The sequence below is a fragment of the Ochlerotatus camptorhynchus genome, unplaced genomic scaffold (assembly GCF_037179485.1).
Source record: "Ochlerotatus camptorhynchus isolate MF236.1 unplaced genomic scaffold, CSIRO-AGI_Acam_v1.1 ptg000328l, whole genome shotgun sequence".
NCBI lineage: Eukaryota > Metazoa > Arthropoda > Insecta > Diptera > Culicidae > Ochlerotatus > Ochlerotatus camptorhynchus.
In genome coordinates, this window is record NW_027040816.1 from 1,101,437 (window position 1) to 1,118,532 (window position 17,096).

The window sequence follows — 17,096 nt, forward strand, 5'->3', positions numbered from 1 at the left end:
GTTGCCATAACATTAATTTTCTTCATTTTTTTTCAAGTAGGCATTGGTTGTCAGCATAAGTTCATTTGTTTACATCATGGCTTCACCGGAACAAGTACGTCGCGATTCGATACTGCGCGCTCGATCGAAAATCCCGGTCAATCCACTCCTGCCAGTTTTCGATCAAATTCCTGGGCAGAAATTTCATACCTCGGTTGACCCGGAAGAGTGCCCCGGTAGAATATACAATCAAAAAGAAATTTACATTCCCCAAAAAGTTCCTTGTCTGGCAAGCAATCTGCAGTTGTGGGATTAAAATCGAAACTGGGACCATGAACCAGCAAGTTTACCAGGAGGAGTGCCTACGGAAAAGAATACTGCCTTTTCTGGAGCAGCATGAGGTGGATTGCCTATTCTGGCCGGACTTGGCAAGCTGCCTCTACTCAAATTCCACCAAACAGTGTAATTTAATTTATGGGTAATTTTGAACTAAAAATCATGCATTATTCAAATGTTAATATCTCAGATTTTGCACTAATGGTGCACTTGGTGCATTATTCTTACCTGCTACTCTGGAAAGAGAATAAAGCAGAACAAGGATCGGAGCAGCCCAATGCACCATCTAGAAGTGAGTGCTATTTATCCTCTAGTGTTTGTGACGAGATTATCGATATCATGGCAGAGAAGCTTTTTGAGGAGATTACGGAGCGAATTAAGAAAGCGAAATATTTTTCAATTTCAGTCGATTCCTTTCCCGACGAATCACATATCTAACAGTAGTAGTGAGATATTTGGAGGAACAAAGCCAGTTGAACGGTTTTCGACATGCAGGTCAGAAAATGGTCGATGCACTTCTTATGATTTATGATCACAACATCGATTTACAGGATCATCGAGCACAGTCGTATGCTAATGCACTTAACATGTCTGGAAAGTATTTTTCTCGTTTCTTATAGCGCTCATTACTCGAATTTGATTGGAAAGTTCGCAGTTGCTCGTTTACAGTGAAATTTTTCAACTTTGTTCACTATTTTCAACGAAATCAACAAGTCCGTTATGAATCTTGACCGAAAATCTGTCGAAAACCGAGCGAAAGTATAGTGTGAACATCCTAAACGACACTCGATGTTCTTGTCGAACTGATGCGCCAAAGGCATTATTTTACGATTACGCCGAAATTAAAGCCACTCTCTTAACAATCGCTGAGAATTCAGAAGAGTAAAATTTAGTGAAAAATTAAACCAGTTGTATTTACAATAAGATGTTCCTTCATGAGTACGCTATTTAAACACAGTTCTGGTGCGATGCAACTAGCCCATATCTCAAGGGGTACTCAACTCTGTACATCACAATCTGTGCCGAGTATTATATCTGTGCCCAGCGTTCTGCCGAATGTGCCGAAGTGTAGCAATAAAACTGTCAGCCTCAGTAACCCATGAGTTTGGCAACCCTGCAGTTATGACTTTTGAGATTACTTGTTTACCTTGTCAAGTTCTCGCGGATGATTAAACAAGTTATTTGTGTGCATATTGCATAGTATTTACGAGGGTAATCACTGTGCCTGTCCTGTTTATAAGTAAAACGAGCATCAAGTAACACGCATGTGAGTCTTTTTTTTTTTTTTGAAGAACGTTCATTCCTCTTGGTTCAACGATGCCAAACGAATGAGAAGATTGACAAGCGCTAGATCGTCGGCCACTGCTGGAACTTTTAGCCATTATACGATGACCGTTGCCAACCTCGAGGTTCTGCCCCTCCACCAGAAGGAGAAGGATGACCGATGGCAGAAGTTGTCCATCCACGACAAGAAAGTTCTGTACCGAGTGTCATTCTGGTAGACGTTCACCGAATCCTGTGTCATAAGTTCTCAACCGGAAAGTGGAAGATGTGCCTCTACATTATCATCATGCTACTCGAGCAATCAGGAAAGATTCGACCCAAAATTCTCACCACTTTCAGTAGCTTCCTAATGCCTCTGTTGAGTACTGAATTCGTCTAACTGAGCTTAACAATCGTTGGTGAGATAGTCAAACGACTGTGAACTTTTGAACACCCTAATAAATAAAAAGGAGGCCCAAACCGCTGAGATTGTTCAATAATGAATTTAAAATTAACTAGTATTGCTCTTCTTCGTCTTTCTGTTGGCTCTCAACTTCTTACTTTTAATCCGTTCATCCACATCTTCCATTGACTAATATCCAACAGCTGGTCCAGGATCTTGATACCAGTTGCCAACGTTTGATCCGCTTTGTCTCTGCTTGTTATTCATTCATATTTTTCATCCTGCAAGCAGAATCCTTCTTAATGTTGCTAATACGGCATCCACTAACTCCACCAGCCTCCCCGAGTAAAGTATGAGATCAAATTGAAAACTAAATTTGATGTTGTGATTTCGCTGATAATGATTACTCATGTAGCTGTCGTTTTGGTCGTTTTGACGGTTAAAATATCAAAATTTAGAGCAAAAAAATCTTCTTGTGACATCACATTGAAAGCTTATTCTGCTATCAGTGAGAGCAAACTGAAAACTCAATTTGATGTACATTTTTCCTGTTGATAACAAAACAAGTATTCAATTTGATGTTCTGCTAAGGCAATGAAAACAAACTCGCGACAACATATTTTTAAAGAGCAAATGTACAGCAAAATGAAAAAAATAATTTTTATCAAATTTGTCAATTGCGTAAGCTTAAATCAAATTATGATTTCAGTTTGATGTTGATTCAAAGCTTGATTTCGATTTGCTGGCATTTTGATGCTGGACTTTGCTCAGTTCCACAGTAATCTAAACTCCGAGATGGTTCAGGCCATAGAACGAGCTGTACGGCTGACTGATTGGTGGACCATCAATCGTACCGAGGGGGTTTTCCGGGAGAAACGGTTGGAGACGCATCGACGGAATGGCAGGACCGTACTGCAAAGGGCTCTTGTTGACACCATACATCAATGCTGCAATTGGAACTGGATTCTGCAATTCTCTTTACCTTTACAATTTACATTCTGTCCGGCCATCTGGGGTAAGTAGGCGTATTCTACGTGGCTCTGGCTCTGACGAATTTGCTTGGGTTCCCCCCCAAAACATAAATCCTTTCGAAACTATGGACATCCATCAAATACCCTGTAGACTTTCGTTAGAGGTCCATCCCCAGGGCACGGAGCGTCTCGTCAATTGTGTAATCTTTTATTATGATTTGGGATAACTTTACTGGAAAATCGAAAAAAGAAATTGATAAACTGAAAAAGAAAACTTCTCCCTTATTTTGAAGTAAGCAAAGTAGTAAACCCTAGGGGCAAGACAGCTTTTGATCATGAGTAATATTTGAGTTAATTTTGAGCAACTCTGAGTAACTCGAGTTGCTCAACCTGCGATGCACGGTAACACAGCAACTTTTTTGTTTTTGTTTTTGTTTTTTATTATTATTGTAATAGTCCCTTTAACGCTCTTGAGTCATTCGTGTTTTGTCTGGTGGTGAGATTTGAACTCGTGACTTTGGCGTGAGAGGAATGGATTCTAATCTCTGCACCGGGAAGACGTTCAACGGTGATAAATATTTCTAAATTCTGTTGCTTCCCATTATCGAATGGTGAATCGTGATTAATGTGGGCGTCTTAGTGGAATACTTGTTTAAATGAAGAGATAAAATGGTGGTTTACACTGCATAACCATCCATAGATCCCATGACCTTCCTACTTCTTCGTGCCAATCATTTTTAAGCCGTTTTCATCCGAATCTAGTGCAGCCTGTTATCGGTTGACGTTAACAATAACATTTGCAGATTCAAAATATGAGCAATTTGCTGAAGCACATTTTTGGTTAGATTGACCACAGTTTGAATCTTCAAGAGGCATTAAAGTTACGACTACTGCTTTGTAATAATATCTGACTTTTGTCTGACTGCCCAATAATTAGGGCAGAACTTTAAAGCAGCAACCTCATAGTTCTGCAGTATCAAGTATTCAGAAAAATCTATGTTAGAAAAATAATCCTTATATTAATTTGGATGCTAATTGTCATGATTTCCAGATAAAATAGCTATAAGCATATCCTATTTGCCACTAAGTTCGAGCCAACATTAATAGATAAGCAATACATTGTCATCGAATATCCATATTTCAAATTGTATGCTTTGATCAAACCAAATATAGCTCCCATCCATCTTGAATTCTGAACTTATTCATGTTTATTTGAGATGCTGCAATTGTCAATTGTGGACATGCAGAACCTCTGATTTGCCAAGCACATGAAGCCTCTAAAGTACGTCTTTCCGGGTGATACGGATAAGTTTTTCATGTTAGGCCATCTTCGGATATGGAAATTTTTACCTAATTTCCGCTTATCAGGGTGATTCATGCTGTTAATTTATTCAATAGATTAAATAACGATCTGTAACAAAAATATAATAAACTAATTCAAATTTTCCTCCTCCTCTGACACATCATGTTTATTCACACTGTAGTTTGTATTTGTTGATGAACCTTGATCACTTTTGAGTAATTATGCTTTACTAAAATTTACTCTGAGCAAAAGAAAATTCCGTGTTTTCCGCGTGCTGTTTGGCTTTTACCAAGGAAAAAAGTCATTTGTTTTCATTATTATCATGTGTATATAGATTCATCATGATTCATTTATCAGTGTTTTAATTTTGTAAATTATCGTGAAATTTCCCGGGCAAGAATTTTGTTTGAATAGTTGTGTTGCTATAGCGTCGTGCTAGCATGTTTCGGTGCTACGCCTCCACTCTCGGAAGCAACGTTTGCCGTGTCTTTTACGTATTTAGTATTGGCGTTCTGCCCCCCCTGGACAATAACCGGGAAAGATGATTTTGCAGATTAGACTACTATGCTTCCACGTCGAGGACACAATGCATAAGCGGTGAGATCTAACTGATTACAACTAGATATAAAAATATGAAATGCATCCTACTAAATACGTGCCATCTACAAAGCAGGAATTGCTTTGATGATGGAAGTGTACACGCAGTACCAATATACATTTTATATCGGTACTACGTGTATGCGGGGCTTGTTGTAAGTGAAAGTAACCTCGGAATGGACGTGAGTGACCAGGCATTCTGAAATGGGTTACTGAATCTCAACAGAGCTATCGCCTTTCAACTTTCGGGTTAAAATTGTTTGCAATGTGATCAGTATAAGATAATAATGCATTATATTGCAAACATTTTTCTTCCATAAAAACACTGCCGGACAGTGGAAGTTGGATTGTATATACATACATACATACATACATTATGTTTTACTCAAATTTACTCTGAGCAAAATATTAACTTTCAGTACAGCTGGCTTGTCCCTAGAGTATGCCTTAGCAACCCTTGGCAAAATGTCAACACAAAGCAGTGATGCTGTTTTATATTATATTCTGTGTCACACTTGTCATCGTGTTCCCTAACGTACCGATCAGTGTACAACGATGTGCTTCGGCACAGTGTGCAGAGTCGATTACCCCTAGCCGTATCTTCAAAATCCTGCCACATATTTGAAACCAGCCGTCAGTTCAATATGTCTAAGCAAAACGAGCTAAGTTCGATGAATATAAAACATCTGGAAAGAAGGGCTACAAAATAGTGAGTTAACAACACGTAAGGAGCGGGATATACCTAGCTCTGGTCCTCACAAGTTTCTACCTTACGCCCCCCGAGTCATAAGACAAAAGACTCCCAGCTGAAACATGGACACAGCTGGGTTGCGTATCCTGGGCAATGTTGCCAGTCCGGTAATAACATTACTTGACTACCCTATTGGTCCCAAGTACAGCTATAAGCGTACCCCATTCTAGTCGAAACTCAAGTACTACACTATGTTTGTTTTGATTCGCTATGAAAGTTTGACAGATACAATGGTTCGTGGATTTCCCTGTGTTTCGAGGGGTGCATCGATTAGCAGAGCTGAGCCAAAAAATTGAGCACGTTTCTTCGGGACCTTCTGGTCTTAGAGTTACCTCTATGATAGTACCATAGAGGTAACTCTAAGACCACTGGGTCCCGAAGAAAATCATTATTATTTTTGGCTCACTCAGTACCAGAACAACGGTCCCAAGCAGTCCCAAGCTATTTCACTCACCCCTGCATGTTCTGCATGAATCCACACACCCCTGATGTTATCTGTCAAACTTTCATAGCGAATCAAAACAAACATAGTGTAGTAATAGAATTTCAACTAGAATAGGGTACGTTAATCGTTTGCTTGGGACCAATAGGCTACTAAAGTGGTGAGCCAATTTAAGATCGTTAGTTTCGTATTGATTGTTGATAGTACCATAGAGGTAACTCTAAAACCAGAAGGTCCCAAAGAAACGTACTTAATTGTTTGGCTCAGCTCTGGTACTCTCTTCCGTCCCAAGCTAATCGATGCACTCCTTATTTTATCTATCAAACTTCCATAGCGAATCAACACAAACATTGTGTAGTACTAGAATTTCGTCAATAATGGGGTACGCTTATTGATGTAATTAGGACCAATAGGCTAGTCAAGTGTGAGTCAATTTAAAATCGTTGGTTTCCACCAATTGATAGTACGGTGATAGAGGAATTGTTTCACCAAACCCGAGCGTCTGTTCACCACGGAGGTGCGGCTCAAAACGGCGTCTGTTCTCCATCGGCTGATCACCGTCGAAATTTTGTTCATGAAAATGTGTGTACTGTGATCCGCTTGCCAAAAAGAGAGCTCGTTCTCGGGTGTTCATCGACTCTGCCTACCGAGCAGAAATTTTAACTTCGTGATGCGCTCGCGCAAAGCAGTAAATTTGAAGCTTCGTGATGTATTCGTATAGAGCTTGGCTCTTGATGGCTTCTCCCAGTGCGCATGAATGAGTGATTTTGTATTGTATTCTGGAAAGAAGAGCACAACCAAGCAGGGTTGCTTCCACTCACTTGTTATAAAATATTTTTCGGAATTATGCAATCATCAGATGATAAAATGATATGTTGTACTTGTCAGTAACGAGAAGAGGGTTTAAAGAATGTGTTTGACTCATAAAATCTGTCAATTTTGCTTTCAGAGCGTCACAATAAGCGATCTTATGATACGTGAGCGTTCACTCAGAGTGAGCACTCACGAGTCGTAAAATCGCTGATTGTGACGCACTGAAAGCAATATTGACAGATTTTATGTGTCAAACACATACTTCACGTCCTCATCTTGTAACTTACAAGTTCTAATTATCACTATACCATTTCATGATTTCATAATTCTGAAAAACATTTTTTTATAGCAAGTGAGTGGAAGTAACCCTGCAACCAAGAAATGAAAAAAAGAAACATTATGGAACGTATTGACCTTTCTGACGTTTATAGCACGCACACTTGCGTAATCCCATTTCCAAGGGCGAACTTTGCTATCCTCACTTTAGCTTCAGCCAAAAAATATGGTTTGTTATTGTTATCCTATCTTTCGGGTCATCAATACTAGTGCGCATGGAATGGACTATGCATATACTCCTTAACTCCAAAGTGGCAATTGTATTCGTAGGGTAACTTTCTATATTCTCGGCAAACGCCCCTATTTTAGGCAAAGCAGAATAGCTCCCGTGTTTGTAAATTGAACCACGATTTCAGCATTTCAACTGTCTAGTCATCGTATAGCGGATCATCCTTTGTGTCAAAAACTAAAATCGCAGTTGAGATTCAAGAGATATTGGGCTATGCCAGGAATACATACATAGAGTCGGAGAAAGAAACTTCTACGCTATATATCATGTATGAGTTGCACATAGAGCAAACTTCCTTTAGCGATTAGCAATTTTAGTTTACGTGGTAGTGTTTTGATTCTCGACGTTGATTAAACACGTTGCTTACGTTGGGTTGTTGCGCCTTTTTCGCCTAAGGTCAAGAAAGATTTCCGAGCTATTGTGCACACACGACGGTAGTGCATTGAATAAATGAACATGTTAAAAGGCAACAGGAGAATACAAAAACAGCACCAAGGGATAATCCATTAACGGAGTAAATAGTGTTTTTACTAGTTTTTCCTTCGTATTCTAAGTCAGAAAAATAATTTCGATTATCCACTCATAAAGCACTTAATGGAAAAAACGATCAAAGATTTCTCAATGAACATTTCAAATGGTCATATCTGCTTTGATCGATTCTCTTCATCGACTTTCTCTTTCGTCAATAACTCAGCTGCAAAACCTTTCCCTGTTGTATTTGACGTTTTGGACGCTAGATAAGAACCTCCTTTATCAAACTATGTGGTAGAATTAGCGCGAAATCTGTTTGCATAGCAGTGGTTATGAAAAGAGAAAGTCGATGAAGAGAATCAATCAAAGCCGATAGGACCATTTGAAATGTTCATCGAGATTTGTGTGACTGAGTTTGAGTAACCCAAAAAGTGGTCCCCAAGTTAAAAAAAATCAATCTCTCAGAATGTTACGTTTCTCTGGGAATGGTCCTATAGTCCATTGAATGTATTATTGGGTATCATAATATTGAATGGAAGAACCGTGCATAAATCGAAGGCCTTGCGTGCTCTCTCCGAATGCATAACGAAGATCTATATTTACGCTTTCACCGAGTCCATTCCGAAGTTCAAAATGTTGTTTGGTGAGCAGAGCCGATGTCAATCACGCCTCACTCAAGAATGAACAACGCATCACTCATCGTGAAGCGTGTTTGTGGAAGCCCAGCTTGAGCTTCAATCTGAGCTCGAGCTCTTTTGCACTTTTTGCATTTGACATCATTGCTCTTTATATGCGAGGGATGAACTAGCTCACGATGAATGAGCATTTATACGGCATAATCTGAGTTCGAGGAGTTTAGGCAAGCCTGGGCATACCTCTCATTTGTTAAGGTAAAACTGACCTAGTGAGTAATTCAACATTTAAAAAATGGTGGTCTCTGAGACATCACTTCTGATATCAAGAAGCTCTCGTTGATGTTTTCCTTTTATTATAATTGGTGGTTGATCGACTGTATCGTTTATTACTGTTTTGAAACGGCTACGGAGTCTTTGATAATTTAAATAAATTGATAAATTAAACCGAAGTTTCGACACGGGGATAGTGTCCCCATGGAGAAGACACTATCCCCGTGTCGAAACGTCGGGTAAATAAATACTCGTTTAAATTATCAAAGATTGCGTAGCGGTTTCAATGCAATCGCTTTATTATTTCGCACAAAACGACGAGAGCTTTTTCCTATCTGAAATGAAGTCTAAGTGAAAATAATTTTTGAAATTTTTATACTTCCACTTGATACTTGATACTTGATACTTGATAATATTTAGATTTTTGAAAACGTGCGAAGCCAGCAATAGGTGATATGAGAATTCTGTAAAATGTTTCCTCAAAGTGTTTCCTTCTTGCATCCTTTTTCTGATTCTACTTTGTAATTTCAAGCGCACTAATCTAAAGGTTTACGATGTTTATAAATCTGTAAATTTCAGACATTGCTTGCTTCTCCGTAGCAAACAGTAGAAGTAGTTTCAGCTACGGGCCACACAAACCATTTTTTTTACTTGTGAAATTGCAAAGTGGAATATGAAATAGAATGCTACAAGGAATCACCTTAAGTTGAGATAAGCTTGAATTCTGTAGTTTGAATATTTACATGACATGTACCATTTATCACAGACAGACAGACGTAACGTTTCATTCTGGATCATCATTCAAGCATTCAACGACTGATTTGAATATTATCATTTCTGCGAACTAGTTACTCACCGCAGCACTGGCATCGGATCACTTTGACGTTTCCATGTATTCTGTTTACCTTGCATGCAAAATTGTTTGCGACTTAGCGAGCTAGCTGGTTTTCTCCGAGAAGCTCGAGAGATGCCGTTGCTGAGGTCCTATTTTTTGAGGAACAATGTTTTCAAGAAAAACTTATTCTAACCGCTACGTCTGTTTGTCTGTGAATTTATCAACCATCTTCAATGGTCCATGTGAACTACTCGTATAAACTCAATTCTCAATTTAAATAATGCTAAGTGAAAACGGTGTGAAAGGCAATCGTTTTAAAAGCGCCAATCACTTTTCAATCCAACATGTTGATACGCCCCCCATTTACTCACCTATTAAATCAATTATCACAATTGGGTCATCAGCATATTTGCGATTCTTTCTTTGATTAAAGTCAGGTTCGTTCAGCAAAAATGCTGCTACGTACGGGGTAAATATTGCTGTATACATAACTAATATTAATATTATCCAGTCCCACACCGCCTTGAACGGAGAGTAGTGCAGTATTGTCCATTTGTGAACACGTGGACTCTGTAGCTTGTATTCCGGTAGTACATCGGCGCCGAGCGATAGGACCTGATAAAGAGAGGGAGAGAGGCAGAAAAAAAAGTGAACAAGGATTAGTTGATAGCTTGTTGGTATGTGCACTTTGTAGAGTGTATTACAAGGGTGGTCGAGTGAGTTAATAATTAACCAGATATTGATTGCTCATCCATGCCTTGGAACGCTATTTAGAATGTCAACTCAAAGTGGTTCTTACCTTTCGATCGATCGGTGTCGTCTAAATTGTCGGGTAAAAGTCACACCAAGACAAGCCTAATTGAGAGGTTATCACTTCTAATTACTTACAAAGCCTCACTGTGAATCAGTTCAAAATATAAAATTCAATTGTCAGCAACTCATGGCGCTGCATCGATGGAAAATTGATGAATTCAGAGGCAGCGAAAATTCAATCAACACACAGTCCGTTGACTGCTCGCCAACATTTTGTGCGGGATGGCCAGTGCTCCCTATTCGGCCAAAAGACCACGATGGGTCGACGGGGAGTTATAAACCTTGCATGGAACCTCCCTGTCAATTGCTAATATCCGCCTGCAACGCCGCGATAGCCCACACGGATAGGGCGTGCCACCCACCCAATGCGGACAACCACATGACGATTAGGCAAAAATTGAATTGCAATATTGATCAGATGGTGCTTTCGTTTTTCGTTCATTGCGCTTGTTGTCTATTTTTCTTTTCTTTTTAATTCTCGCCGCGAGTGTGTTGATTTTTCGTCTGTTATTGCTCAAACATTCTGCGACATAAATAATAATTAAGAGTGACGTTTATTAATTCAGCAGTTGGCGGCGTGGCTCGGTGCACATTCCATGATCCCCTGCATTTTGGGCTAAGCTCCAGTGGAGAAAATTAATTCATCGGATAAACATTTTTCTTATATAAACGAGAGCGATCCACCGGAATTGTGCCCGGAACGGTTGGGGGGTATTCGGTGGATTTTGGAGCTAATAAAACGACCAACATTCGCCAGCCAGATGCTGCTGCATTTGCTACCTAGATGCATGGGAGTACGTGTCCTCCTGGCTTGAGGGTGGAATTTATTCGCGCTCCACTGAACTTTCGAGGTCGATTGGGTTGGCTGGCAGGCGGTGGATATTAAAAACTAATTATGCTTTTAAGTCCCGCGTTATTGATTAAATCTTGCAGTTTTGCCTAGGTGATAAAAGTTGCATTCGCCCGGAATGGGTCCCCTTGTCAAGTATTTGGATAAATGGAATGTATATTTATGCGATATTTGTGGGTTAATAATTGGAAATCGGGTGGAGCGTGCAAAATCGCGGTTTCCATTTTACAATGATGCCAGACTTATGGGTGCGAAAATAGTTGGTTGACATTTGGGGGTGTTTTAATTGCTTTGGTGGGACAGCAAAGCAGAAACCAAATATTTATATTTGATCACACTCATTAACATCAGCACCATGCGGTGTCACACGCTTCAGAGTGTGAGATGAAAGTTGTAGAATACTTAATAGAGTAGGTGTTCCAGTAATAGTGGAGTAATAGTTGTAGTTGTACCGAAATTGTGTATCGGTAGCTCTCCTAAAATAAAGCATATTAGCCGATTGCAAACTTAAAATTAGCCCAAAAATGTCGGAAAGTAATTAATTTTCCTTAAGATTGTCACTCCTTTGCGCCTATAGTTGCGGTAGTGTTCGTAAAATAGTTGGTCAGCCTAGCCCCTCACTTCGGCCTATGAAGCAAATAACTAATTTATTCAGCAATAATATACATAATAGTAATGAAAAACTATTATCAAAACTGCTGTGAAATTGTAATCCGTAAATGAATTGCTTATTTTCGGGACAAATTTAGAACGTTTATTGCTATTTTATAAAGAAAAAGTTGAGTGAAATTGTCATATTTTTCGATTTTTAGGCGCCATGATATTGCCGTATTATTGCACTAACCAAAATCTACCCTGTGATGGTCATCCAAAAACCAGATAATTTCATGAATTGAAAGAACTAGCCTAATAAATCAATATCACACACACTACCAAAAAGTCATGTAAATTTCCGTGCCCTGTGACCGACACATGCAAGCGGCCTAAATGACATAAGAATCAGTCGAAAGAAACGAGAAAATAATTTCAATCAATCTTACTTTTCGTCGAGTTGCGTATGTTTCGGTTTTGGAACACTTAATTTTACATGACATGTTTGTTTACATTCCATAATTTACGTCAAAGATGGATTACGTCTCGTGTAAAAATAGTTATTTTTAAGTGTGCAGTTTTCACTTGTGTCGGTGATTCAGAAGATTTAACGCAATTTGCGCTTTAAAACTATGGGCCGAACTTTAGGGACGTGTTTTTAATTATGGCCTACGGAAATTATATTTTTAACCATTTGCGTAGAAGATAATTCTGCATTTCTTCACTCCTATAGGAAAATCCCATAATCAAATGTCAGTTTCGAGAAACATAGCGGATGGTTTCTTTACCTCTTTACTTCACTGAAAAGTCCCGAAGCCCAAACGGTACGTCAATTTTCGTCTTCAAAGCTTCTATAACTCTTTACTCTTATGAGGAAATCCGACAAGGAAACGTCACTGGATGCGTGAAACATGGCGACTCTTTTGTTATTTGGTTGCTCTACCGAAAAATCCCGTAGCAAAGTGTCAATGTTTGCGTGAACTATACCTAATGACTATAATTCCTTGTACGTCTCTAGTAATCATCACCGGTGGAAGTGTGTTAGAGGGTGCTTGCCCCGTAGGTTCTGAAGGACAGAGTGTTTAACCTTCTGTTAAAACTTACTATTTCATTTCTCTCTTATCATTGCCACTCTTTGGGAAACAGTGACAGTGATTTTTATTCCAAAAATGAATATTAATCGAAAGGAAAGATATGTTCAACAAAATTTTATAAGATTTAGAATTAATCAGTATGTATTAGAAAAAAAAATTAACTTCATAAAGCACACGGCCGGCGAATTTGACTTATATTTGAGTTCCGTTCACTCAAAATTCGCAAAAACGCAAGGCTGAATAAAATATTTCTCGGTTTTCCATGAAAAACGTTTCGAATATGAGGAAAGTCGAGAGAGATTTTACTTAGTCTATTAGTATACTCTTAGACTGAGTAAAATTTTCGTTGCTTTTCTTCATATTCAGTCATGAATGACCTACATTTTTGCGATTATGAGTGAAAACCACTCAATTTTGAGTCGATCTCATCGGCCGTGCATTAAAATTCCGATTGGGTCCCTTCGGACTTTACTTCTTGAGCAATATGTGATAAGGTCCTATGAGCCGAATGTAAATAATGACTTTACACGATTGCTCAACACGTCCGCGCAAACTAATAACACCATTTGATAGAACAAACTTACCACAAAGGAAAAAAATACCCTAAATTTAAGTTCTTTTTACTTAATTTTGTGTAATTTTGAGTTCCCACGCACATTTTTTGTTGTTGTCAAAAACGGAACGAGAGATTCGACTTTCTCATGACTATCGTTCAATAAGCTACTAGTGAGTACATGAGATATCCTCAAATTTGAGTCAATTGAACTTAATTTTGGGTAGAAAATACTCACGAGTAAGTAATTATTTTTGCCGTAGTCAAATGTAAACTACTATAAGTGGTTTACTGAAAATTAGCTTATTGAACAGTACATGGGAGATGAGTGAAAAGAACTTAATTTTCGGTAATTTTTCGGTTCCGTGCACTCTACCAGATGCTGCAGTTGATTTGCCTGGATGAGTCTTCATCCGCGAGAAATCGACGTTTACAGTCATTGTTTACATTTTGAACATTGACCCATTTCACAGATTGATCTAGAATGGACTTGACAGTTCGTTATATGTGTGATTGTGAGATAATCTATTTATAGTCGCTATATGTATAGTCTGGCGGATAGAATTTCGATCTATCAAAAAGCGGAACCAATTCAATATATTGTAGACCAACAATTGAAATGGTACGGTATAAAAAAAACGTTGATTATTCTTTCCTCGCCAATCGAACGCAAATTATCAGCATCATCGGATAGGGGAAACTTTCCCCAACCCAAAGATGGTGTTCGTTTGCGTAGGCGAGCCTTTAGTCACGAGAAAAGGGTTTCCGAAGTTTTGTTCGCAATAGCTGATGTGCCCTTTTCTGTTGTTGGTCGTGATTTGCTCGATTGGTTCCGCTATTTGACAGCTCAGTTGATTCCCGAGATTCTATCCTCCAGACTATGAATATAGCGACTATAGATCTATTTGGCTTTTATTTCGATTTTTGAAGCATCCCGGTTTATCCCTCCCCTTGGCTAGTTTTTAACCTGGACGTTGGTGGGCGGGCCTAATCTTATGCTTCATAGTGGAGCGTTGGAGACGGTTGGTTTAGGTCCGGCATCGTTGGCTCATGCCGTGACAGAATAGCGTCATGAGCATGCGATGAGGATAACTGAACTTCCCCTCTCTGATGAACCATTGCATGAGAGAACCAAAGTTCTAGCCTGAAGTGATAGTATCACACTTGTTACTCCTTTATTTGAAAGCCGCGTTGTAGTACGCTTACGTATAGGCACTGACGTTGGGTGCGATACTGGCGGGTTTTTCCGCAAATCACTCTTATTTTATTTATTTTTACGCAGATAGATTTATTGGGGTTTGCAAGGGAATTATACTATTGAAATATTTCAAAAAGTGCCCAACAGTGCTCCTTCTACATATTTGCGTGACAAGCTTTCGTTGTTGTTTTCATTGAGGTATTACTCAGCGAGCAATGTTAAACACCATTTTTGTACATGGTGTAACTAATCTTATATGTGCTTCATTTTGATTTGGGATAAGTGTTTGAACTATGGCTCGGGATTTCCACTGTGGCGTGCTTCTATTGTGACATAACCATACGTATTTTTGTGGTGCGACATAGTGGAAACGTGTAAGCGTAGTTGAAGCATATACCCTATGTAATTTAAAAATCAGCTAGGAAACTAACTTCAAAGTGAAGCATTTTAGTCACTGGAAGGTGTCACCTGGGACGAACTAATATATATTAAATATAGGTCAAAGTCAAAAACAACTTGAAACACGTTAAATTTTTGATTACATTCACAAGTGCAGTTACTTAATAAAGCATGGTAGGTAGGTTAGAGATTTCAATTATTTATTGAATTAGACTAGAGATATCATAATCATCAAACGAACTTAAATAAGAAAATTTAGACAGCCTAGTAGCATACAGTGGATTAACAGAAGAGTTAGGATGCGGAGGGTCCGCTTAGGGAGGCAACTAGCCTTTAAAGCAACTGACAACTAGCCTTTTCATGTATTGTCTGTTTATTTTGATTATTGATTTGGTAGCATCACTATGTGTCATACCCTCAAAACCCCCCAATAACCGGCCTCTTCAATCCCTTCCTTTTCTCATTGCGTTCAAGTGGTCCGCATAGACTATTCAGCCATTACCCGTCCTTTATCCTCGGCTTTGGATTGACTTGCGCTCCCATTGCCCCACCAAACGCTGCAAAATGAAAATGAAAATGATCAATTCCCTAATCATACCCATTAAAATGTGTATGCTCTGCCCTCTGGCAGCTTTGTTTATATATTTGTCGATTAAATTTTGGAGTCGATAAAGTACAATTTTGTACAACATTGAACTATGACCAGTGTTCACTCGGCTGTCGACAGAAGCAGACCACTCTCAACTCGGCAACAACCATTGTGTCGTCCTCATTGTTCTTCATCAGCAGTTCTTTCAGTCGCAGTTGGAAAGCAACCGTTTCGTGATGAATGTGTGAGTACTGACCACGTTTTGCGTCCATTACTGCAATGGAAGCGCTCTGACCCTCGTTGGCGAATCTGCCATAGAATGAAACTACTGGAAGCGGCTCCCGTTCTGGTGGAGGAGGCTTATAGGACAGCGGAAGATAAAATGTTTATTGTGTTGTACCTTATAATTATAGTTTAAGATGTATTGTATAGTGATCAAGAATCCTCGGCTCTGTAAAGATAATTCGGTTGAGCCTTATCAAATAAATTATTTAAAAAAAAAATGAACTATGATGTGCAAAGCTTTTGATATCACCATGTGAGGCACATAGACCCCAAGTGTGTCATAATTCGAACCAATAGTGTTGAGGGATGGTGCACAGCATAAGATTGATGCGTTTCACAATAAGTGCTGACGTGTGGAATTTTTTGAGTGTACGACAATATGCCGTCGCACACTGGGGACAAAATCGAAACAATGTGTTAAAATTCAATAACTTCGGTGCTCGCTGGAACAAGAGACTAAAAAATAGTCATTCTTATAAAAAAAAGTCTCAGGAATCGATTGGAGTGGGTTTCATCTTGGGCACGATAGAGTAAGTTGAGGTTTTTCAAAGTTTTGCCCTAAAATCTCCTATTTTGCTTGATGTGAATGCTGTATCTCAAGATACCGATTATATAGACGGATGATTTCTTCGGCAAAGTTGATCAGGGGGTCAAGGACTGTTGGATGATGGACAGAACAATTCGGAATTCCTCCGCTAGTTAGTGCTATCTATGATATTATCTGGCTATTACGTCCCAACTGTAACTTAACGCCTGCTCTCAATTTAGTGATCTAGATGCACTTCCACAGTTGTTAATTGAAAGCTTTCCAAGCCTGTTCGATTTTTACATGTATATATTGTGTGGCATGTACAAAAATATACTATGCCCAGGGAAGTCGAGAAATTTTCCAATCTGAAATCCTAGACCAACCGGGATTCGAACCCAGCCACCTCCAGCATGGTTTGCTTTATAGTCGCAGGCTCTACCGACCGAGCTTATGGAGGCCCCCTGATCTATGAATGTAATCAAACTAAAATGCGAGATTGTAGCCTAATTAACAAGTTTGGAGGACAATTTGGTGAACCTAGAACGTCTTAAACATATCGAA

The 17,096-nt window shown here is 39.1% G+C and overlaps 1 protein-coding gene across 5 annotated transcripts in view; it reads right to left on the reverse strand.

The window, feature by feature from the left end:
- sei (seizure) overlaps positions 1-17,096 on the reverse strand; it is a 218,140-nt gene that overhangs the window by 101,052 nt on the left and 99,992 nt on the right. For all 5 annotated transcript variants that reach the window (XM_065230113.1, XM_065230114.1, XM_065230112.1 and 2 more), the window contains one exon: positions 10,006-10,249. In XM_065230113.1, the coding sequence (XP_065086185.1) occupies positions 10,006-10,249 (244 nt within the window). The remainder of the gene's footprint in view (positions 1-10,005; positions 10,250-17,096) is intronic.